This window comes from Zootermopsis nevadensis, unplaced genomic scaffold (genome assembly GCF_977971745.1).
Source record: "Zootermopsis nevadensis isolate Lab colony 2312 unplaced genomic scaffold, Znev_1.0 Znev_ptg000003l, whole genome shotgun sequence".
NCBI lineage: Eukaryota > Metazoa > Arthropoda > Insecta > Blattodea > Termopsidae > Zootermopsis > Zootermopsis nevadensis.
The window spans coordinates 9,608,283-9,634,140 of record NW_028259135.1 but is presented as its reverse complement, the minus strand read 5'-3'; the positions used below and the strand labels follow the sequence as shown (position 1 = coordinate 9,634,140).

Sequence of the window (25,858 nt, the reverse complement as noted above, 5' to 3'; positions counted from 1 at the left end):
ATACGACGAACAAAAGAGACTTCTACGTTTCTACTGCGATGGCTGTGAGGTACTGGAGACTCGATGGTCATCAGAAACAAGTCCGACTTTGACTTCACGGCGTGATATTTATATTTAACTTCAATACATAAACTGAACGTACATGGAGGTACATATTACAAACGGTCATATATTTTACTAAGCTACCCCGTTCAAAAAATACCATCTGTAATGATGTTCCACCTTTTCACGGAACTTGAGACTATGAAACTTCCACATACATACAGAATGAATTACAATTAGACACCAATTTAAGTTAATTATAAGTCTGCAATTAACAAACAAGGCGATAAATCATGTAAATACTGTTTCCAGCATAAAAGAAAGAAAACTGTAAATGCCTTCACTTGTTAGTAATTAGTTTTATCTTGCTATATAGAGCTGTTTTGTTACATAATCACATTCCTGTACTTTGATTCTTGATACTCCGTCAGAGTAATGGACTGACATTTACAAAGCAAACCAACTTTCATAAATCTGCGCACTTACCTTCATTATTTTGTCCGTGTTAGCTCCGTTTCCCTGACGACACTTAAAGCCAAACATGGGCCCCAGTCTTTCGTCATCATCATTATTAATATTACATTGTTCCCTAATGATTCAAGGGGAACTTACAGTTTCAAAATCAAAGGCGGAATGATTAAGGTCATAAATCCTTAAGACACGTGTCTTTGAAGAAGATAAAACAGTCCTTTATTTCACATTTAGACGAAGTTCTTTACGCTTTTCAAACGTCGTCTTCTGTCATCTTTCTTCGAATTCTATCCTACGTAGAGTCGAGCGAAACAACAAACAGATTCAGTGAAATATGTAAAGGCGTCTTCAGGCAGATTTCATCTGACACTTCCACATTAATTATTTTTCACAGTTTCATTTCTTAGTCTGCAGACGAATGTTTAAGCAGTCCTTCCTCACACGCACTCACCCTTTAAAAGTCCAGTGGTAATTATATTTACCACCTGATTCAAAAATCAGTAATACTACATTTTGTTCACAGAATGTATGCATGCATTACGTACGATTCTCGGTGTAAACAGCGATTATTTCCTTAAACAGCATTAACCAGTTGATCTTTGTAACGGTGAAGAGTTGTGTTTTCTTCGCGGTACGGACTGAATTCTTAAATCTAATTTATACGAGCTTCGGTTTCAAAGGGGTTATTTACCATAATAATTTATTAAACAAGGTTAACCAGTTGATCTTTGTAATGCTGAAAAGCTGTATTTTCTTCGCGGTACGGAATGAATTTTAAATGTTAATCAGACGAACTATGATTCTCACTATAAACAGCGATTATTTCCTTAAACTGCGTTAACCACTTGATGTTTGTAATGTTGAAGAGTTGTGTTTTCTTCGCGGTACGGGCTGAATTCTTAAAATTTAATTTATACGAGCTTCGGTTTCAAAGGGGTTATTTACCATAATAATTTATTAAACAAGGTTAACCAGTTGATCTTTGTAATGCTGAAAAGCTGTGTTTTCTTCGCGGTACGGAATGAATTTTAAATGTTAATCAGACGAACTATGATTCTCACTATAAACAGCGATTATTTCCTTAAACTGCGTTAACCACTTGATGTTTGTAATGTTGAAGAGTTGTGTTTTCTTCGCGGTACGGGCTGAATTCTTAAAATCTAATTTATACGAGCTTCGGTTTCAAAGGGGTTATTTACCATAATAATTTATTAAACAAGGTTAACCAGTTGATCTTTGTAATGCTGAAAAGCTGTGTTTTCTTCGCGGTACGGAATGAATTTTAAATGTTAATCAGACGAACTATGATTCTCACTATAAACAGCGATTATTTCCTTAAACTGCGTTAACCACTTGATGTTTGTAATGGTGAAGAGTTGTGTTTTCTTCGCGGTACGGGCTGAATTCTTAAATATTATTCGGGATTCATACATGACTGTAGCGGCAGGCAGATAACTCGCTTTTTCTCATAACTGACAGTCTCTAACAAATAAAGTTAATGTTCACTTCGTCCTTAGTAAGTGAAGCAAAAGGAGACCATTTATCCTGAAGATTTAATTTTGAATCAGCCTCGTCTGCAAATCTGTCGTGTCAAAGAGATGTTTTCGATATCGTGGCAGCCAGCAGTTGGGAACATGCAGAAGGTAGAGAGAGTTGGATCTAAAAGGCCATTTCGTGGCTCGTTGGACCCTCAAAGAGTTTATTCAAATAGAATTATATACAGCCAACACAGAACCGTGGGACGGATATTCTATCGTCTCTTCTACCTACAGCAATTCTGAGTTATCAACATCGCATGGGACATCCTGAACTGCCTAATCGGACTGATCCTCACTTCACACTTAATAAAGTAGCTGTTTGCAAGATGTATGATCAGGATATCAAGACAGTATCTTAGCCAGCTGTTTTGTATGGATGTGAAACTTGATCTTGGCGTCTGAAGGACGATGCCGTGGCCTACACGGAATTTTTCTGAACAGACTGTAAATAACTACGAAAAACCCTCAGCGAAGACGGCAGGTTTCGGGCCGAAATATGAACTCAGATCCTCACTAGTACAAAACAGGACGTTTAATCGTGAAAGTCAGGCATACCTCAGACAATGAACAACGCCCAATACAATGCTTAAATAATGAATTAAACAGTGGCATAAGTCCCTGGAGAATTGTCACTGAGAGAGAGAGGCGAGTGATTAGACAGTAGTGCATATTTATAGGGCGGGGACTTGGTACATACAAGGACTAGTCATTAAACGGGAAATGGGCTTGAAAACACGATGTGGCACGCGGCAGTTTCAACACATACGCGCACAGAACACAATGATGAAGCCAAACAGAGAAGCAGTTTTCCTGATGAGAATGGCGGACCCTGAATGAAGTATCCGAGTGGAAAGGTTCGCAAGTTCATTCTCACTGGAGCAGGCCTTACAATTACGGCACGTTCGCCATGAGAACCACGCAGTGGCAATGTCAGCATTTGTTTAAACACAGAGTAAAACCAAGAAAAAACCTTTGTCGAGGCGGTTAGTCCCAGGACCTCCCGGATTGCGTACTGACTTCTAGCCGGCAGTCCGCCAGATAAATACGAAAACCCTAAGAGAGAGAGAGAGAAAGAGGAAATTGGTGGGGGAGAAGTGAGAGACACTTCGATATCTGGGGGGGAGAAAGAGCATCTTATAGCTAGAAGGTCCCCAGGCAATGCCCGCTCGTCCTTCTCTTAAGGATAAAGTAAGAGTGAAGACGTTAGTGTGATGATTGGCATAAAAGACGGAATTTTGAAATTTTGAATTAGCGAAAGCTGAGGCTATTAATTTGGAAGTTTAGTACATAATTTAGAAGTTCCTACTGATGGGGAGGGGGGGGGGGTAAATTTTGACGGCGTTAAGGGGTGGTAAATTTTGATTAATTTAAGTTGGGAGGGCTGCATGAGAAGCTTGCAGTGGCAACTTGGAACTTGGGAATCATCTCAGCATTTGCTTGAATACGCAGGTCTAAATAACATTTAAGAATTCAGTCCGTACCGCGAAGAAAACACAACTCTTCACCATTACACCGATAAACTGGTTAACGATGTTTAAGGAAATAATCCCTTTTTACACTGAGAATCATACGAAAACAAATATAGACTGAGGGTTGTTGATTGTTTAAACAGCTGGTACACATAGTTACCGATAAGCTTTAAAGGGTTAAAACACGTTTCATAAAAGTACATGATTAAATGAAAATGTGTAGACATACAAGCTCAACAGCGATGTGACGGCCAAAAAGCTTCTAAATTATGATTTCAATCACATGTGCATCGGAAATGTATAGTAAATAATTTAATCTGCAGCTCCATTACACTGAAAACTCTCTGAAGCAGTAACACAGTGAGCCTCTGAAACGTCGGTCAGTATCTATCCCGGTATTAAGTTGTTCCATAAACTGGAAGTTAAAACTTCAGTGCCGATTCTGGAACTTCTCATTCTCAAATCTGTCTGGCATCTTGTAAATTACAACTGCGAGCAAAACTCCAAAGTGCTAAAGCCGACGTACGTGTAACAATGCCACAAGACTCGGGACATGCAAGAACTTTTTAATGGAGTATTTGTGTTCAGCTGAAACTCGGAACTGCCCCCTCGAGACAGACGAGCTTGTAGGTGAGAAAACGTAGCTTTTAGAACTACACACTACATATTCTGGCATGTGAACAACTCATAACACAGTGGATTATATATTTTTTCACGATGTGCGTATAATTAATGCATAATAGGGAGGTCATATCGCAAATTATATAACTGATCTAGATAAATCCTAATTATGCGTCGCCTGTGTTTAGACAAATCTTTTTTTTTTCGTTCGTTCCGTCAAATCGGGCGGACCCTAGTTCGCTTCGTGGCTGCGCTGTGCAGAAAATTCTGTGCAAATATTTTACTCGTCACACTGTAATATAAATTCAATATCTTCTGCTTTCGAAGAAAACCTAATAAAAAGCAATATCCAGAGTGAGGCTTCAGAAATCATTGTTACTAAAATGAAAATGTAAGCAATATATTTTCATCTTTTACGTAACCGTACCGCGAAGAAAACACAACTCTTCACCATTACAAATGTCAACTGATTAACGCAGTTTAAGAAATAATCGCTGTTTATTGTGAGAATCATAGTTCGTCTGATTAATATTTAATAATTCAGTCCGTACCGCGAAGAAAACAAAACTATTCACCATTACAAAGATCAACTGGTTAACGCTGTTTAAGAAATAATCGCTGTTTATTCTGAGAATCATAGGTCGTCTGATTAATATTTAATAATTCAGTCCGTACCGCGAAGAAAACACAACTATTCACCATTACAAAGATCACCTGGTTAACGCAGTTTAAGGAAATAATCGCTGTTTATAGTGAGAATCATAGTTCGTCTGATTAACATTTAAAATTCATTCCGTACCGCGAAGAAAACACAGCTTTTCAGCATTACAAAGATCAACTGGTTAACCTTGTTTAATAAATTATTATGGTAAATAACCCCTTTGAAACCGAAGCTCGTATAAATTAGATTTAAGAATTCAGTCCGTACCGCGAAGAAAACACAACTCTTCACCATTACAAATGTCAACTAGTTAACTCTGTTTAAGGAAATAATCGCTGTTTATTGTGATAATCACACGAAACACATAAATACAAAATGAAGAGTTACTTCTTGTTGAAGCAGGTGGCACATTCAGCTACCACTGGGCTTTAAAGGGTCAAGAAATTAATTTGAAAAGTGTCATAAATACAAGTGTTAAGTAACGTATTTGTCACACTGAAATTTCCGAGTTCGATTATGACAACAAATTTTAAGAAAAATACCTAAATATCGTTGATAAACACAAAGTAGATCGACGTTTATTACGCACGGGAGTTATAAGAAATGCATACAAAATTGTAGTTGGGAAACCTGAACCTTGGTGTGAGTGGGAGGATAATATTAAAATGTACATTAAAGAATAAAATATGAGGCTGTTAACTGGATTCATGTGGCTCTGGTTCTTGTCTTGCGAACATAAATTAATGGGTTACAGAATGGATAATTTCTTGGCCAGCTGAGCGAATATTAGCTTGCTTATGTAAATATCTATTATCTCATAAAATTCATATTCACGAAGGTAAAACATTGAAATTAATAGAAAAAACAGATACGTCTCCTTAAATTATCATTCAAAATTAAATACAGTATCCAATATACTTAAAAATTTATATATATTAAAAAGTGCATAGATCCATATTTCTGTATAACTTAATTACAGAGAATATAATTTTTTGGCTGCTAATATGCTATATGCTGCTAATTAAAATGGGAAAATCAACATATTTAGAGACAGAGATGAATATAATTTCATTAAAGAGTGAACACGCTGCCAAATATTAATCTGCGTGGATTATTTGTACGAGCCGTGTTCGAGGCGTTCAAACCTGGAGCAGGTGGATTTCATTTCCATAAATCCAGGTAATTGAATTGAAGTTTATAACATTTTTCATACAATGAAACTGACGCTGTCAAGTAATGCATGGTGAAAATTCATTATCTGGCTGGAAATTTATTGTAAATTCTGTGTCCTTAAACGGATATGAAGAGTAGGAGAAACAGTGAACAGCGTGAAAATGATGTAAATATATACATAAATTATAAAACTGACTGAGTCCTGATCAATAATTTATACATATTTCATGTATATCTGTTGATAAACAAGTAACATGAACATGAAATTAAACTAAATATATGGAAAGGGGTAATTTTTCCTCTTCCAACCTCTTACCCCATATTATTATATAAATATTTTTGTACAATAATTATATACCAAAATTATGGCAACAATTATCTTTATCATCATCATCATCATCAATATATTTTAACAAAAATTTTAATGTTTTATCAGCTATAAGACATGCCTTGTTGAGTTTTCCACCAGTCCATTTTATCAGATATTCTAATAAAATCAGTTTGTCCTGTGATTTCACCATCTTTTTCATGGTCTTTGTCTTTTATAGTTGTTTACTGGAATGATACTGAACTTAAATTACATTCACTGCGTCACTATTAGCAACTTCAATCGGTTTCACAATCAGCTGTATTCTTAGTCATCTAAGCGCTTAAATTAGAAGCATAACAATGTAAATCATGTCACACACTTCACAATACACAAAAAGAAATGTGGATATTCAAAATGGATAACCATTTTAAACAATGCTGTACAGTGTACAGTGTACACATAAGACATAAATAAATTCATTGTTGTCCACAATCCAAAATTAGAAGGCTCAGAAAAATTTAAAACTCGGAAGCTGGTTCCGTCTCACATTCACGATGATGCGTGGGGTTTGGACAAAGGTTATTTTCAGAGCTGGCAAGCAATAATTCATAATAACTGTTCACACTGATGGTCTCTGTTTCAAATTATTTCACTTTCTGAAACTTGACTTTCCTTTGTTACAATGTGGCATTTTACAAGACTGCCTAACTCAAAATGAAATGTCACACGAGCTACCTTCTGTGACATAAGTGAGACTATTTACAAGAAACAAAGAATCAAAAAGAAAACTAAATACTCTCAGATGATCCATCAGAATAAAGGGCAGAAATTATTATTAATTTGTATTAAAATATATGTTAACACAAAAAGTGTGTGCATTATCTTTCTCAGGATGTACCAAACCTTTAAGTTCTTTGTCCTCTTATGAATTTATACTGCAAACAAAATTAATTCAATCTGCTGTAATCCCCTAACATTAAACTGTTTCATTAATTAAATGTATGGAATATTTTCTCTGATTCTATTGGCTACAGACAATTCCCAGCATCTAGTAACATCTTTTATCCTTACGATTACACGGTGAAACTGAATTTGTATAATTTTAATTTCAGGTACAGTTTTCTTGAATATTGTAATATATTTATTAAATTTCCACTTGTATTTTACCTCCCAAAATTCTTTAACTCCAAGGTATGTTCAAAATACCATGTTAAAATGCGTGGTCTATCAGTAAAAAAAAACAATTCAGACAATTTCCTAGTTTCTCTGTCAATTACAAGCTAGGAAAATGTTCCTCTCAGTTCCAGAAAGAATTAATGTACAGAAATCAATCTTCAATGAGAAATCAGACATCTCATTACATTCCAGCATCATATGAACAATTGTCAGGTACTTACAATCTTTTTTCCACTTCTTCCTCTCTTGTACTTCTTTCTTCTCCTCTTCCTTTTCCATCCTTTCAGAATTCCTTTTTCTTCCAAACACTTTGCTGCGTTGTGTTCAACCATTGTAACATGTCATGTTACAGCACACACACCAGAGCGAACATAACCACAATCTTTTGGAACGAATGATTCGCTCTCAATTGGATCTTGTGCCTGATTGTGGAGTTTACTTCAATTGGTCAAATTCTGTAAAATTGGCATAAACATTTTCATCACAGCGTGCGGAAAGATGTGTTGTGAAGTAGGCAGCATGGGGAAATAATGGCCACAGAGATATCCTGATTCCTTCAGTGGTATTTGCATTTTATCCAACAGCAGGACCATAATTTCTGGTACTCTATCAACTGTTTCATTTACTGTGTTTTTTTCCTTCTGTGAATCTTCCATCACTCGGCAAATCCCTCTTAGTGGAAAGTTTCATTTGACAGCCACAAATGCCCGTTGGCTTCTAAAAATGGCATACACATTCAATTTCCCTATCGTTAAAATATGATATAAATTGTTCCACACCACTGAAGGCGTTTGAATAGCCTTCATCTAGGAAGCCAATATACCTCACATTACACCACTGGACAGAACACTGAAAAATTTCATTCACACCAGAAACCTCGACACTAATGCTTACTCCACTGCGGTTTGTATCAGAACGTTCTGTGTTAACCTTTCAATTTATATGGGTGCATAAAATTGAGCCATGTGTATACCTTTAGCAGTGTCACCACTAAGGGCTGTGATAATTCCATTCAGAGATGTATCTCATATTTCTTAGCAGGTAGCATCCAGTGCCACAGTTCGGTTAAGCCAGTTTTTATTTTCTTTATAGTCTCCTCCTCAGTATCTCCCATGTTTCTCTCTAATATTGTACTGCCAACAGAAACTTCACCTACTGCATGTAGATCACTTGTATTTGCACTGAACTTGAATTAGAGATAATGCACAATACACAGAAAATTTACATTGCTACTGCCAGTTCAAAGTGTTGCTTTATTTTCATCTATAACAACCATTTTTTTCAGACATGAGGTTTTCACAGCAATGAGGATCATTATGATGTAGTTCTTGATTTTGGCAATGTGTACACTGGTCAATCCAGCTCCAGCATCACAAATTCAACCCTGAAGATGGATACAGTATGGTCCTCCGAAAAGGCAGCATCTACCGGCCAGTCTATATGGCGTCAAAACCCATAAGAACAACATCATAACACCCATTCTTTAACATAGCACACTACTCTGAAGCACATTTGATAATGAAATATTCATTATTCCATTCTCAGAATAATGTATCAACAATCTATTCATCATAATCTATAGCACTTACTTTCATTGTGTTGTAGTTTTTTACACGTAGAACTGTAATTATCTTCGTCCAGCCTGGAAGTTTGCACTTCTAACCTCACTTCAAAATCTGAATCACACAACCTAGTTTTCTTTCTCTTAAAATCTTTCCGTTCTTCAAACTCAATTATTGAACTTAGGCATCTTGCTAAAAACTAAAATATAACAAACACAACAGCACTTAAAAACAATATGCACTGAGATATAATAATTTCCAAACAATTGAGCCATATACATTTTTCGATCTCACACGCATGGCAGCCACACCACATCACAACACGAAATATTCCTACAATCAATGCCAACCCTATTCAAAAAGACCCAATTACTAGTCTGCTAAACGAAGTGTTAAAAATAGAACTAGCCATTCTCATAGAAGTACTGACAGCCTGAAATTTTAACAGTTTAAATAATATCTTAAAATACTTTCACATGAACGATATGAATAATTTATATCTTCAATTTTTAATCAAATAAAATCATTTTACACATTTCTGGATTCCAGTTTACCTTAAAGGTACAACAACGTGAAATGTCGAAAAATAATTTCGTGTTCTTTAGTGTGGGTAGGCTGTTTATAACACTACAAAGTTCAAGATACCTCAAGAATTTGCTCTGTTGTTCTCCCTCAGTCAACTGAATGACACTTTTCAACTGGCATTAGAACTCTCATCATATAACTTCATTACTCTCTAAGTTAGTTTTCTTTGGATATGGACAACACTGATATAAAGATAAATACAAATAATATTCTTTCATAGAAAATCCAATGAACAACATTAACAGAATTGTTTTTTTAAAATAAAAGTTACTGCTCTCACTCGCGTGATAAAATAGCACTTATTACCAATACATTATTTGTAAAACAAATCATACCAAAGAATACCACCATTTTTCATCACAGAACTATTAACTAAATATTTACTTATATTGACATTTCGCATGACTGTATTATCATAATTTGATGCAGACATAAAATAATGGCTAGTCTCACTGTAGGTCTTAATAATATATAGATACAAACCCTTTTTATTAAAATATCTGTAAATAAATACAATATTGCACACTCCAATGCTGACAAATGTTGGTGTCGTAACTAACCTTTAACATCTTATTTTAACATTTGAGGTGCATTTCAAAAATAAGTTCCGTTTGCCAGGTGTTAGGAAAATTTATCGCAAAACATTGGTAACAGTGCGTTCATATTACTCCAGCGACCTCCGTTCACCTAGGCCGTAGGAAAGGATAAGGAAAGTGATTGGGTGTTTCTGGGGCTATTTGCCACAAGTTAACATTTTTCGCATTCAGAACGGAGATGAGACGCTTTCACACCGCGGACCCACCTGATCCTACAAGATTGACTTCAATGTACCAAAAATCGAATGTCCAGTAACTGCAATGGGGATATAAATTTTAGTTTCAAAGAATAAACTTTTTAAAAGTTTTCAAAAAATTTGCCGACTTGGAAATCATATAACATTATAAACAGGGAAATGAACTTTTTTTTATGCGTCATGAAACTACTACGCACACTCCCTGTTCACATATATGATTAATTTTGATGGTCTAATGTAAATCGAATATTTCGATAAAGAACATCATTTGATATTTTAAATATTAAATATTTTAAAATGTTAATTATTGTAATATTTTAATATTTAATAAGAATTTATTGTGATTAGACGGACAAGATTTAAAATATATATTTATTATATCACAATATGACGCAACTTTACCATCTCATGATTAATTTTGTCGGTTTTTAATGAAATTTGACTTCAGCGATTAACAACAGTAAAACAGCATTTAAATTCTACCCAAAGCAGAAACAGAATTATATAAGAATTAGGCTATTTAGAATATAGTTAGGAAATAATCCTTTATAGATGGTGTGTGATGGAAATAATGTTTTATTTAATATTTTATCGGTGGTATTCGAACTCGTTTGATGTTCAGAAGAAATGTCTTTTAACGGTTATCATTAAAAATCACGTATTTTTTTCTGCTAAATATTCAAATTATCAAAATGCTCATAATAAAGAACGACAAATGAATTGTGAATGTATGTATTACGGTTTATTTAACGATGCTGTCAGCAGATCAGACGCTATACAGCATCAAATTGCAGAGTAATTAATGAAATGGAATGGATATGGAAGGAAGCGGTTGTGGAATATTTTAAGATACTATCCCAGCATTTAATTTGAGGGACTGAGGAATACCAAGGAAAATGTCAATCAGGGTAGCGGGAGCTCCCGAAAAAGGAGTACTAACTACTCGGCTGTGACGTTTGGTTGAAATTTGAATTACAGGGGATATTAACACATTAACCAGCTTTGTCAAAGACGTCTTCAAAATGTTTCCTTTCGTTTAGAAGATGTTACCAGCTTTCAGAAACAGAAGTGAGCATAGATTTTTGTCCTTCCGTATGGGCGTTCCCCGTCAAAATTTCTTGTTCATAGCCACGTCTGCTTGTAAAACGTCCAAATTCATATTTATCTTAAAAAAAATTGCGTGGCATATAAACTCGTCTTCGGTTACAAGTAAAACGGATGCAGCAATTTTAAAGTTTCGGCTCACATACTGTACCATTTAGGCCTATTATTTTAATCAATATAATTAGGCTGCATATTAATTGATAATCTTGTCACGCCGATAGTTTCTCGACTATTTCCTTATGAGTAGTAGCCAGAAACGTTCTTAGGCCTAATGAATGACAACTAATTAAACAGACTTAATTAACAACGAAGTGTTTCTAATGTACAGCACGAGAAAGGGGCTTCATAAATGTAAAATTGTCCCTCTTACTAATTACGTGTCACGACATGAGATGTAGGGTTATTGGCAATGGAGGTATGCCTCCATTTATTCTTAATCTCGGCAGTAAATTACAGTGAGTGATCAGCATCACGCTCCGACCGCTTCACCACCGGATCCTGGTCTAGATGCGGCTGTACAGAGAGACATCTGTTGCCAGCGTCTGGAATCAAACCCTGGTTTATCATCTCGTAGGTTTGCCATTGGAGTGACTGAAGAGAATCCGTAGTCGTGCTGAACGTTTCCTGGAGTTCGTCACATGAATACGTCCTCAAGAGCCTGACCTACCCCGACGGATTGTTTCCTGTTTATACCCTGCGCGTCGCTTTGGTTTACCGGGTCATCCTCGAACGTCACCATCTTCTCCCTAGATCTGGAGCCACCTGCGACAGAATCCCTGCCACTAGAAGAAGTCCTTAGCACTGACGCTGCTGAAGAAGGTCGGATGACGGAGGACGGAGGTGGAGGAACCATCACGATATCGCTTACGACACCGGCCAGGTTAAATTCGCTGACACTACGCGGCACAAAATATTCGACCAGAGGCTCACCAGAGTCGGAACTTGCCCCACTACGACGGCTAATCTGACTTCTTTGACCATTCCTCCGAGGACAACCTGCAGCAGATGAAGCCGCAATACCATCTTTCCTTCTCGGCAGACTATGATGATGCTGAGGGTACTCTATCAACGCTGGCTTCAAGATCTTCTGAGACTGCTGAATGTTGGTAACTCCTGTGTCATGATCACCAACACTACCACCTCGTGGGACCGTGTCACCCGGCCTATGTCAGGATGAGGCACCGGATGACGACACTACAGCCATCGCTATCTCTTCACCATCGACTACGTCTATCATGACATCCTCGTCGTCAAGGTCTCCACCTCTCGAGCTGGAGGACACGAACGTACTGGGACTCGCGACACCAAAATAATGCCCTAGCTTCCTTACGATAATCACCACTTCGTCCTGGACGAGGTTGAAGCACATCGCTATGAGTGCCATGCCGACAAGGATGTACGCGGATGAAGCGAACACTGACAACTGCTCAGCCGATGAATGCGATGCTGAAGTCTGGTACTGCACCTGATAACTGTGATACAAACCCGGTATCAAATCTCCGAATCCTATAGTCCCCAAACTCGTAAAACAGAAGTAAGAGCCTTCGAGGAAAGTCCAGTTCTCGAGTCTATTGAAAAGCAACGCCCCACCGCAGATGTACACGACGATTATAAGCAGACAGAGAGAAATTGGTATCCTGACGTGTTCCGCGCCGCACGTTCGGCGTCTCTTACGTCCAGGGTCCAGGGCCGTGGAAGACGACGCGGCTGATTCACCGATACCTTCCCCCCCGCAGTCTAGGACCACGACGCTGCCAGTACGATCCAATTTTGCCTGGATGTCGTCTCCGCGGTCGGCGCCTGGCGTCGCGTGGGGGTGATAATGGTGCATCTTGAGGGCCGAGCCGTCTGCAGTGATGCTGTTGTGAGCCTTAGTTGCCAAAGACGGGGTATAACCGGTGCTCAGATAAGTCTCGGCCGTGGAAGAACCTCTTGCAGGCATACTGTTCTTGCCGGAAGTGTTCTTGGAGTTACTGCGACCGTTACATCCGCCCGCGTCGCCTCCATTACCACACACACGGCAGTAGAGACGACGGAAATTGCGTGCTAGGACGTCGCCGACGGTGGACAAATACACCAGCATCAGTGGGATGCCGATTAGCGCGTAAATGATGGTGATGACCTTTCCCCAGGGAGTTCGCGGTGCCACACTGCCGTAACCTGAAACAGCGTAAATACACCTCATTTAACGTTGATGAAACTATTATAAATGACAGATTTAGGATCGAGCGGTGACGAATCATTTTTCATATCGTCTTGACGTCTGTCAACGAGAACTCAGAACACCAAGAAAGAATATAAGTAAAAATATACGTAAAATCTAAGCCAAGTTTCGAAGGCAGGACCTTCAGAACTGGCTCCATGAGTGGCTGCTTTAATTTATTACCTTTTAGTTATTCTTATTGTTATTAGAGAGCATATTTTTGTAGTGTCATAAATTTTTATTAGTTGGCAAACGCTCAAATGAATTATCATATTTCCCCAATTTTAAGATTCTGTCGATTGTAAGATTTAATAATAGATTTTCATGAAAAAAATAAGCTATACCGATTCTTAGACGCCGTCAAATGCGAGATGCGCCAGGACTTAAAAAAAACATTTAAAATGTAAAAATATTCGTCTTAAAATGGAGGACACACGGTAATCGAATTTAAGTATAAATATTGCGATTCGAGAAGTTACACAATTTTCTTGCCCAGTCTGGATGAAAAATTGAGTCGATTTACGAGCTGAAATTATCGATTGTTCTGTGAACAAGATAAATGTTATCTTCCGGTCATAATTACTTCAACGTGACGTCACGCGTGGCTTAAATGACAGTACATGGAAGTACTATACCAGACAAACGTATAGCACTGTTACTTATTAAATTCTCTGTAATAATGAGTGATGATTCTACGTCTGCATCTATCTCACGGGAATCCTATATTCAGGAAGGCCATGCATCTACGTTAACCAGGTTTGGTCATAGCAGGGGTAACAGAAATTCATGACGCACATTGTGAAGTTTACGACTTAGAAGGGAACGGTGGATTAATATCATTATACTAAAGGCGAGCGGACAGTCGCTGACCAAAGCAGTCTGTAAATCACTACGTCATCTTCATTGTTACAGACGAAAGCAGAGTGTATCACATCCTCTGACGTAGTTCGATCGGGTCGCTACTGTTTGCATTTTTTAAGCAACCTTTAATCAAAGTCTCATTTCCGACTGCCATGTCGGGCCAGAAAATTTCCATCACACAGGAACAAAAAAAGCTGCTTAAAATATAAAATGTGTAGCTAATACCTTACAATGACACGCCTCGGTGATCAAAAAGAAGCTATTTTAAAAAAAGGCAGTCAAGAGAGAAAAAAGTACATCGTGTAGCCTTGAAAATCCTGTTTTTTTAGAAATAATTATAGTGGTTGGCTATTAATAGAAACAATCAGAATGACAACAATGAAAAACATTTATGAATCAACACCTGGTTCTAGAACAACAATGTAAAAAGTCCCAAAATACGTTATTTGTGACTTTAAACCATTCCTAGTCAATACTTTTCGTAAACTAGAGCAGAGCGCTCCTTTCGGTACTCCTCGGGGGGTTGGTTGCATTTTAAAATCTTGAGTAAGACACTAAACTAACCCCCCCCCCCCCCCCCCCCCCCCCGAAGGGGTTAGTTTGGTGTCTACTCAAGTCATTTGTCAAGTCATTTGTTTACTCGGCATTGTTGTGTTGGTACAACAATGCCGAGTAAACAAATATAACGTAACATTGTTTGATGACGTCATTTTTTGATAGACGACAAATCACGAATTTTTATAGTAGATATTGTCATTGTTAAACGATGTGTTTATGTTTGTAATTCAGCTGCAAAACTTAATCTTTTACTCTAACAGGAAAAAACACCCACACAGATTCAAGTGTTTGATAACAGAGCGTCGAGGAGAATATTTAGACCTTTCTCTGTCTATTCCTTGACGCTTATGCAAAACGATCTAGCAAGGAAATATACGGAAGTTTCAAACTAAGAACAAAACTGACGTCATATTACTATAACGATCATACAATTTCTGTGGCGTATCGAAGTTTCCTTCCATTCCCAAATAAACCCTCAATATGACCTTAATTACTCTCCTTTTACCGACACAGATCAGGGTCAAGGGAGACGGAGTGACATTCAATCAAAGGCCATATGCCAACAATTCTCCTCCCATTTTTCAGTCCACCCTCACCCCCAAGCACACACATCCTCGCCAAAGGGTAATTAACAGCACAGCCCTTCTGCTGGGGGGGGGGGGGGTTCTGACAGAAAGCAACATGGAGCGGGAAAGTGTGCGCTGTCCCAGCGACCCCCTGGACAGATGTTCCAGTGAAAGGGGGACACACGTGTCCGTAATGGACGACGAAATTGCTTCGTGCTACGGACGGACGGACGGAAGTCTGACGTCAAAATGACACGCAGTGACAAAAACTACGTTCCGCAGACCAAGGAAACAGCGCACTAATATGTTTTATCTGAAGATGGAGGCGACACTTCCCTTGCAACCATGGCAACGACCATGCGACATCACAACAAAGAAAATCAACATCGAGACAACGCGTCATATTTTCAGAGACGCAGATGAGACCAAGTGCAATTGATAGAAACAAAGACAGTATGGACCAGGGGTCTGACGAAGAAATATTGGACCATATTAAATACAGGAACTGGCACTTGGGCTATTATTTAGTCCAGACTATGTTATCTTTTTGTGTACTTCGAAATACAAAGATGAGTTAAAAAATGTAAAAGTGATTTTGTAGTTACTTTAGAGAAAATATAACGCAATGGTCAAACAACGTTATTCCTCTGTCAGATTCCAAACAACTTTGATGAAAGGACCCACAGCCATGTTCAATCCATGATAATTTAAAAGTTTTAGAGAAATTCTTAATTACCTAAAGCACAGTGGTAAATGTATATACCACCTGCTTTAACATTCAGTAACTCCGAAAATGAAGAAAGCCAATTTTGTTTACAACCGCCATACTTTTCAGTAATGCCAACATCCTTTAAGATTAATTTCATAACACTGAATAGTTTGTAATACTGAAGCCAGCCGTGCTATTTTGATTTGAATATTTATAAAATGCGTCTTAAAACAGGGGGCCCAGGAAAATATGGCTAGTGAACAATTAAAGGTATTTTGGGACGACCAACTCTATTTTACAAAATCTTACGTAATTAAACAATGGCCACAGATATCTGACAACTTAGCTCGAGTATGTGAAAGACGATGTACTTGTAGAATTTTGATGGAGAAACTTCTATGGAAGCGGTTATTGTTAAGATAATAATAAGGCAAGATAATATTAAAATGTGCCGTAGGAAGACGGATATCTAAAGAGAAACGTGGATAGAACAGGGTTTGGATGGTGCCCATACAGGAATTTCAGCTGTGTAGATTTTTTTTTTAAATTCTAATATAGAAATACGTTTATCGGTCTTCGAAACTTAAGATCCAAATCGCTTGTCCCACATTTTGCATGTAATAGTATCTGAACTTGTCAAAGAGTTAACAAATTATAAAAAGAATATTTAAACCCTGGAAGAGAATAAAATTTCACAGCGATGTTTAAGAAAAAGATGTTGCTATGGAAACTCTTGACTCCTACCCTTCAAAATGCCGTGTTAGGCACGTGAAACTTCCCAATAAAAAGTTCAAAGTTACTCTACTTTTTCACAAAACTTCTCCCAGTACCGATTTCCAGTGTATCACGGGAAAACTCAGAACTTTTGCGCTGTTGTCATGTTGCTAGTTTTGAATTTAAGAAATAGGAAGCCCTGTCATACCTCACACTTTTCCAAACTTTGCTGTCTGTTAAACCTTTCTGGCGACAAAAGTTATTGACGAGGGGGAAAAATTGACATAAGAGATCGATTCTTTATTTGACTTTGTTTAACTGCACAGTTTACGTTATGTACAATAAATACCTTCTAAAATAACAGTACTCATTAAGTGCGCGCCATCGAAAGCGTTGTCCACCCTACAATCGCTGCCCTATAAGATAATGTTCACTCGATTTAAAACGCATTCCATACACCAAGGCCTCAGACATAAATCATATGCAGTCAAAGAGTAGCTCCTTATACAATGCCACTGGTGAGTTCACCATTCCTTTCATTTAACGACGACTTCTCGTTTGCTGCCAAATACAAAGACGATTCACAACAAAGAATTTACAAAAACGTAAAATGAATACAACCCTTATTATTTAAAGTTACTATACCATAGTATTCGTCGAGGGACTGAGGAAAACCATAATATAATTCATGATAACCGGGGAACTGGGTCAAGAATGAAACCGAGGACCTCCCAATAAGAATCAAGTGTCGATAAGTGCTGTAGTCAAATTTGTTTGGAATTTATTACAAATCGATATATATCGTAGACAAAAATGAAAAGTGCGAGGAACGTGCATCGCGCGACTGCCTACAAAGCAGGCGCCTTCGGTTTATGGAACGCGGCCAGGTCACCGAATGGACCGTCGAAAATCTTTCGCATCAACAAACAGAGGGATAGTCGATTCCCGTATTTGCCACTAGACGTCGACCATATTGATACTTCGCGTTGCTATGACAACTCCAAAAGTAACCAACCCGTATAATTACACTTCAAGTAACTTTAGTGCCAACTTATGGGATGCAACACCGTATTTACCTTCCAGTCCGTTGGCTGTTTAACGACTTCGGAATCCACTGGACCGCCCTTTCGTTAGTCACAGCACATAAAAATATTACCTACGTTCAGTGGCGGATCGTGAATTAGGCCACTAGAGGCACTTAAAATATTAAGAAAAAATTTAGTCGTACTTAAGGTTATGATAACAGTGCATACATTCATATAAACAAGTGGATCGAATATTTTTATCATATTATGTCATTCCCAGAACACGCTCCTAGTTACTCAATTGGTTTTAGTTTCATCCTTGTAGATATGTTATCCCGTCGGTCACAAAGTGTCAGTATTGGGGCGGTAGCCTTTTGGCGCGGGGTGTGGGAGAGGGGGAGGAGGAGAGGAAGGCTTAAAAGTAACAATAATAATAAAAAAACATATCAGCTAGTCAAGTAAACAGGTTATCAAAATTTTCGCATAAATTTGCATAAAGTATTTTATTGCACTTAAATTTCAACTAATATCAATAAACATGCTTTGATAATTTTTCGAAAAGTATATTTCAGATATTATATGTGTGTGTGTTTGTTGTAAAAATACGTCGGAGAACACAAACTGCGAGTGTCTGAGAATAAGAACCAGAGTGTTGAGAAGAACATCTGGACCAAGCAACAGAAGGATTAAGAAATATTCATAATGGCGAGGTTTATTATGTGCACTATACACAAAATATAATTAAGGTGATAAAACGAAGAGTGACGTATGTACGGATCATGTAGCACGCAACGCGGAACGAGAAATATTTTCATCTTTCTACCAAAGTCATATCTTTGTATGTGTCTTATATTATTACTGTCTTGTAATAAAATTACGTCTAATACTTCGAAAGCCTATAGCTCAGTTTGTAGGCGCAAATAACTTTTATTCTTATGTGTCTCACAGTTATTAATTTCACTTTCTGCAATTCTCAGTCGGCTCTACACAACTTATTTTATCTTAAAATCTTCGAAGTATTTTTAATTTTGTATCGAAAATCTTGCCAATATGGTTCATAAGACAACAAAAACTATATTTCCTCTGTTTTTAATTCAAGCGTTACTTCACGATTTTACGAAACGGTAAAAGCTTTTAAAATATTTCACGAAAACTGAGTCGCTTATTTCTTGTCATAACACACGGTGCTGGAAATAATCTCATTGTTGATTTTGATTGTAGCAATTTTTTCTTTCTCTTTTTCGTCTCAATTGTTGGGCCAGACGCAGTAGAAACGAAGATAATGTTCAATCAACTGTGACAAAGCTAAAATCTTGATTTACATTTAGATGTAAAATCATTGAAAGAAAATAAACCTGACAAGAAAACGTCTACTGAAGGCAGTTTTGAATGACAATTAACTTTTGTGTTACAAAACACACAACCTTGAATATAAGGAGACTACATTTTGATAAAAAAACAACAATGCATTTAATTCTGCGTTATTATTACTTGACTGCACACTCCATTTAATATTTTATAGTAAGTCTTATCACGTTGATGAACCATGACAAATATCAACTGGTTAACGCTGTTTAAGGAAATGATCGCTGTTTATTCTGAAAATCGTAAGAAACACTGGTTATTAAAGAAGGTGGTACATATAATTAACCACAGTGATTCAAACATTTAAACGAACAAGGAAATAAAGACACATTCTTTAGCTACGACCTGTATCAGACAGAGCCAACTGTCTTCGGTCCTGCGTGTCAATGCGTCACGCGTCTGTGTCTACCCTGCAGCTGCAGGTGGAGGGAGATCAGAAACCCACAGCTGGGCTTCTCCTCCTCCTCTGTTGCCACTCTGAGAGGTACAGAACTGGGCTTGGTATGAATTCACTCATGCGAAAACAATTGAATCAGTCTAACTAACTGCCTCCCTTGGTGTATCAAATTTAAGGGCAGACACAACGAGGATATAATTAAAATACAGCACACCCAGCGGGCACGATCGATACTGATAAATTATAATAATTTTACGGTTTTCAGCAACCATAATCATGCTAGAACCCAGACAAATTGCTTGTTTATCCAGTTATTTGTGGACGTCATATCAGCTATGGCGGTTGTGTGCTACGGACAGAGAAGAATTAATACATTTGAAGTCCTCTTGGCGGTGAAGATGTCGATTTGCGTCTTCCGGGTTGCAATGCCGTGTGAACTTGCTGGTATATACCACCGTTTCGGTGGATGATATTGATTTCATCTTCAGGGCTGAAGACTGGTTGTCATTGTTTCTAAAGAAATTTTTAAGGCTGTCGGAACTGCCAGACTTCAAACGAAAAATCCAAAATGTCAGACCGAAAGATAAAAAATAATTTTCAGTTTTTGGAAAAAGATACTGTTCCCATATTAAGAGCCGAAGTGAAGATGGAGTCAGTATATTCTTCCGAAACGTTGGTCAACAGCCCACAAGACCTACGACCTACACGGACATTTTCACCGCCATGATAACCTCAAATCTCATCACACTCAATACGTACGTTTCCCGTAATGACAGGCCAAATTTCCCACGTATAGAAACAAGTAACATTATATACTACTCATGTTCAGACAGCAGACAGGCATACACTTGATACACGAGTAGTTCTGTTGTCAGATGGCGTAGTCGTCGCTGGAACAAGACAGGTATAAAACCACGATGTGAATCTGTCCTATTCTTTCAACCATTGTTCTGTTCCTCTGTTCACGTCATAATCAACATCAACCTTGGTCCAATACGTATTCCTTGAACGTTGTCAACAAATTAAGCGTGTCATCTTGTAGGACTACACATTTGCTACGCAGATAAAGTAGAAACATCATTGAGACAGGACACTGACATCTATTGGAGAGCCCAACTTCACCAAGAAATACGTAGGAATTAAGAAAGTTTCAAGACGTGTAAGAACATTGTAACTTGTAGTTTGGCCTTCTGGCTGCGACGTTAAAAAACCATAAGCCAAAATAAAACAAATAAAATAAGATGTCTGTACAAATAACGTCGAGACGCGAGACGTCACAATCCGATTAGCAATACAGCGTTGCCATTCTTCATCCTGCCATTATTGCGTAACAAAGGTTCAACTGTAAATGGCAACCTCGGTCTCACTGGTCAGACTCAACTCATATAACTACATAAGCTACTTATTGCTGAAGGAATGATGTGGAATTAGGGAGAAATATGTCCGGCTGTGGGTTAAACAAGGAACGATGGATCTGTTATGCAAATAAGTTCCTGCAATGCTTGAAGGCAAATCCTACACTGCAGAGCACACACGCAGAACCCCGTTCATACACACACAGAGAGAGAGACAGAAATGGGGTTGTCTGTAATCTATTAGCCTGTAGTTTGATCAGCGAAGTGTGATGCTGGTACAATAATGCTATGCATTCAATGCGTATCTGGTAGTCAATTTCTGAACACCATTTTCATTCAAGCATTTACGCTCAGAATTAATGGATCTTGAACAGGGCTCCGAATACGAACTCTCTCAGGCTGTGGATGGTGGAAATGGCCTCCGGATGCAGAGGGTAACTGCAGTTATACGTAATTAACAGTCGCGAACAGCTGGAGGGACTGAACGGGTGGACAATATTTCCTCGACATGAAACTCCAGCGTGTTACAAAATGCTACGCAAGACCTCGGACTTGGAATGATTTCAAGAACAGGTGATGAAATTAAGGAATTATATGGGCCGGGCATGTAGCACGCAAGGAAGCAATGAGAAATTCACACAGAATTTTAGTCTGGCAGTGAATGTTCTTTATACTCCAGAACTCTTGGTTTTCTTTGAGAGAGGGATTGTATTTTTTAATATTATTCACATAAGCTTCGTGCTTTAAAGGGCTAACTGAAGGAAATTTAAAAAAATCACAAAATAGAGGTGAACTCATCTGGCATTTTATTCATACGAAGTTTAATAAAAATCCGTTTTTTGGTTTAGAAGTTATTAGGGTTTACGATATACTAAGGGTTACACAGATATAACGGCACAATAAGAAAATATTTCTTTTTCAAAGAACTTGTGATAAAAATGTATGAACTTGAACCATATTATAAAATTCTGTGTGAATTTTTTTAAACAGAAATATTATTAAATTAATATACAACGGTTTCAGAGGGATTTTTCTTTTGTTCTCCGTACGTCAGAACTCCTAGACACATTTTAGACCATATTTTCTGACCTATTATAATAGCACTATCAATTAGGTTTCCGTTTCTCAATTCTCTACGTTCTTGCCCTACGTAAGAGCAAGTTCTCTGCTCGAGGAGGCGAGAGGCTTAAGCAAAGATAAGTTTGCTCATTGGATAAAAGAGGATTACATTTGTGTACTGGCTCCGCAAGCATGATGCAGTCTTATCTGATGGCAGATCAAGAGTCCAAACTTTCTGCTCAATCCAGTTGGAACCAACATCAATGTCTTAAAGGCCCTTAAAATTCCTCTGTAAATAACATGAAAATTCCTTGCCTTTACTCCAATAAGTAATATAAAACTGTATTTTACTATTTAAAGCCGAAGATTGCCTAAATAATATTTACGAATTCGGTCCGTACCGCGAAGAAAACCCAACTCTTCACCATTACGAATATCAACTGGTTAACGCTGATTAAGGAAATAATCGCTATTTATTCTGAGAATCATACGAGACATATAAAAACAATATGAAATGTTACTGACTGTTGAAGGAGGTGGTACATATAGGTACCACTGAGTTTTAAAGAGTTGATATTGAAAAAAGAAAGAAAGTGTGCAACATGATGAGAAGATATTACTTTTCATTTTACGATTCCAAAGTTTCGGTGAGTACTTTTAGTGTGCTTTCCGTCTTATAGAAGTAACTGGAACTTATTTTTTTTTAAAAAACTTAGAAAACAAATAAATATCTTCTCTTTTGTTCAAATATATATCAGGTACTTCAAAAACACACAACCTCCTTCACGGAAGGGATATAAATAAATAATATGAAGAGAAATGAAAACAACACAGTTTAATTTAAAATGCGTTAGTTTTGCAATAGGACGTTTGGACAAATACGAAGAACAAAAAGAGAGGGGAGAAACATGGGGTGTTTTGAGGGCGACGCCCTGTGAAGGGGTTGGTATGATTTCCCTCGAGGGAGACTCTTTCGAAGTGCTGGTGGGCAGGGCAGCTGGCCTCTTCAAACAAACAAGAAACGATCGCTCGACAGTCAATTGTCTTTACTATCGAGGAACACTGTCCCACAAATAAGTCCCGGCAAACTGTTCTCTTCAATGTTCAGTTTAACTCCAGGTTCAGACAAGTCAGTTCGTCAAATTAGGTTACGATCCATGCCACATTAGCGCCACACCTTCAGTCTATAAACATCAAAGGATTTTCACGTCTTCCTCAATAAAAGTCCATTTTCTCTTCGACTCAACACGAAATGGCCGTTTGTAGTAATTATTACAAGCGCACAGATTTCTGGGAGTGTTATATTCTGTCCTTATTAACCAGCGTGCCAATCTCGAACGCATTATCTGATTAGTTATTTAAAACTATTCGTGGAGTTAAAACACGTGAACAATATAATTACATTAATATATCGCTTAATATATTACGATTATCAAATCAAGGAGGGGAAGACTGGAATTGGGTGAAATCAGGAAAATTTAGAAAATTATTTCTTAAAAGTTTGAAGGTAAGAGACCAATCGAGACACTTGGGAGTAGAAATTCGGATAATATTAAAATGGATCATAAAATAAGTGATGAAAGGGATTGAATTCGATTCATCTGGGTCAGAAGAGGGGCCAGTATCGGGCTCTTGTTAACACGGTAATGAACATTCGCGTTCCATAAAACTATTAGTTTCTTTATTAGCAGATCCACTATCAGCTGTTCAAGGGGTTAGTTTCTGAACGAGCACGTTTACGAGTAGCAAATACTTCGCAAAATTTGTAAATTGTATTACAAAGATACATCTTGTGGTAACAGTAATCTTTTACAGCGGTTTTACGGTGTAATAATTACAGATGTGGCTACGAAGTTTAAAGAAGAAATCTCTGCTCTGATTTATTTTTCACTGTGTATTTTAAAACGCATCTGTTTATGTACATCCCAATGGTTAATAAAATATTTAGTTCGAGAGTAATGTAAACTGTATTAAATAAACACGGCACGAAAAGAAAACACAGAGCTTCATTAATAAAACACAACATGTCGGCTGCACTGCAGCTCCAGGCCAATGCGTCGCTTTCATTAACGAAGTTAAATAGAACAGTGGCGAGTTCCGTCGGTGTGGAAAGGGTGTTAAAGGACATGATAAGAAAGGCGACGAATGGTCGAGGGTCCTGTAACCTCATCTGCTTCTAAAGCCTGAATCAACAAACTTCCATATTTACGCAGGATCAGTTAAAACTGACATAATAATTTTAAATTTAAAATGTGAATTAATGGAAAAAACCGAAGGCAAAATTAATTCTGCCATTACACCCCATAAACGCTTATAAAAAAGTTTATAAAAATGTCAATTCAATCCTCATTTATACAACACACGTTCCACATATTTAATACTATCCTATCATCAGGGACAACAAAGTTATTTGCGCCTGTAGTATTGATGATGCTTCCCTGCTGTGCATTACTGCCATCTGAGCCGGGAACATCCGGAAGTCAGAATCGGCAAAGAAATCATGTGCGTGTTACCACATCCCATTCTTATTAATAGTCAAATTATATTTGCTTCTACGTTTTTTTTATATCTTATATCTTAACTGCGTCATGTTTGTGTTTAATCAATATAATAATTCATTCACCGTCGATACACATTGGTCTCCCATGTAGTCATTTTCCTTCAGTTTTTTCGACTATACAGTATAAAAATTTCTCATTTCTCCTTGCGTGCTACATGCATCATCTTTGATTTTATCACCCAAATTTTATTTGGCGAACAATTCAGATTCGTCATGAAATTTCTTTCCTCTGTGACATTTTATCTGTGTGTATATATATATATATATATATATATATATATATATATATATATAGTGGAATGTGGAATGATTTGAGACGTAAGTTACTATCACAGACTTTGACTAAAGGAACTCAGAAAAAAAAATTAAAAATTCTCAGTCAGCATTGCTAGTCTCTGGACCTAGATTTGAACTCAAGATTCGCTAAGTATTGTGAACTCAAAATGGAAGTTCATTTAATCTGGTGTCAATAAACCAGTGACTGCTCTAATAAAATAAGGAGCTTCGATTTAGCATCGTGACGACCTCTGCAGTTTTTATCCAGAACTACTGCGTTAAGCTGAGTTTCTGGAACGTGTGAACATGGACGGTGTAATACACAGTCCACACAATAACACGACCTCCCAAATCCTCCCAGCAGGAAGCTTTGGGCGAGTGGGCGAACGAGGAGCATCTGCCGAGCAGCGAACACAGATGCATTTTGGGGGTGAGGTGACCCGCGGGCTGCTTTGTACAGATAACGTAATACAGGGGGCCTAAAATTTGCGTGGAAGCTTCCAGACTGCTGGAACATGTCTACACTCCACGAGATACTCAAGCTTGTTTCGTCCAGGAGTGAAATTAAGAGCCAAATTAAAATGTTACACTCACTGGCACCCTGTGAGGTGAGTCCAAAACGGAATCCTTGGAACAATTTAGTTGATTCTGGCCGGATGCGCATAAAAATGCGCAAGTGACTGTATGATGTTCCTTTCTTCCTCG

General features: G+C 37.7%; 2 protein-coding genes across 7 annotated transcripts in view; both read right to left on the bottom strand.

Annotated features, from left to right (window-relative positions):
* LOC147874972 (uncharacterized) overlaps positions 1-9,470 on the bottom strand; it is a 36,398-nt gene extending 26,928 nt beyond the window's left edge. Inside the window, exons 1-2 of one of the 6 annotated variants that reach the window (XM_087342410.1) lie at positions 8,435-9,463; positions 7,683-8,178 (exon numbers count right to left, since the gene is read on the bottom strand). In XM_087342410.1, coding sequence (XP_087198536.1) covers positions 7,683-7,793 — 111 coding nt within the window. In that variant the 5' untranslated portion in view covers positions 7,794-8,178; positions 8,435-9,463. Of the gene's footprint in view, positions 1-7,682 lie in introns of all 6 variants that reach the window. The other 5 variants (XM_087342412.1, XM_087342409.1, XM_087342411.1 and 2 more) reach the window with 5 other exon arrangements.
* Positions 9,471-10,796: 1,326 nt separating this feature from the next.
* Positions 10,797-25,858, bottom strand: part of LOC110838648 (uncharacterized) — a 108,279-nt gene continuing 93,217 nt past the window's right edge. Inside the window, 1 exon segment of the mRNA XM_022082017.2 lies at positions 10,797-13,665. Coding sequence (XP_021937709.2) covers positions 12,140-13,665 — 1,526 coding nt within the window. The 3' untranslated portion in view covers positions 10,797-12,139.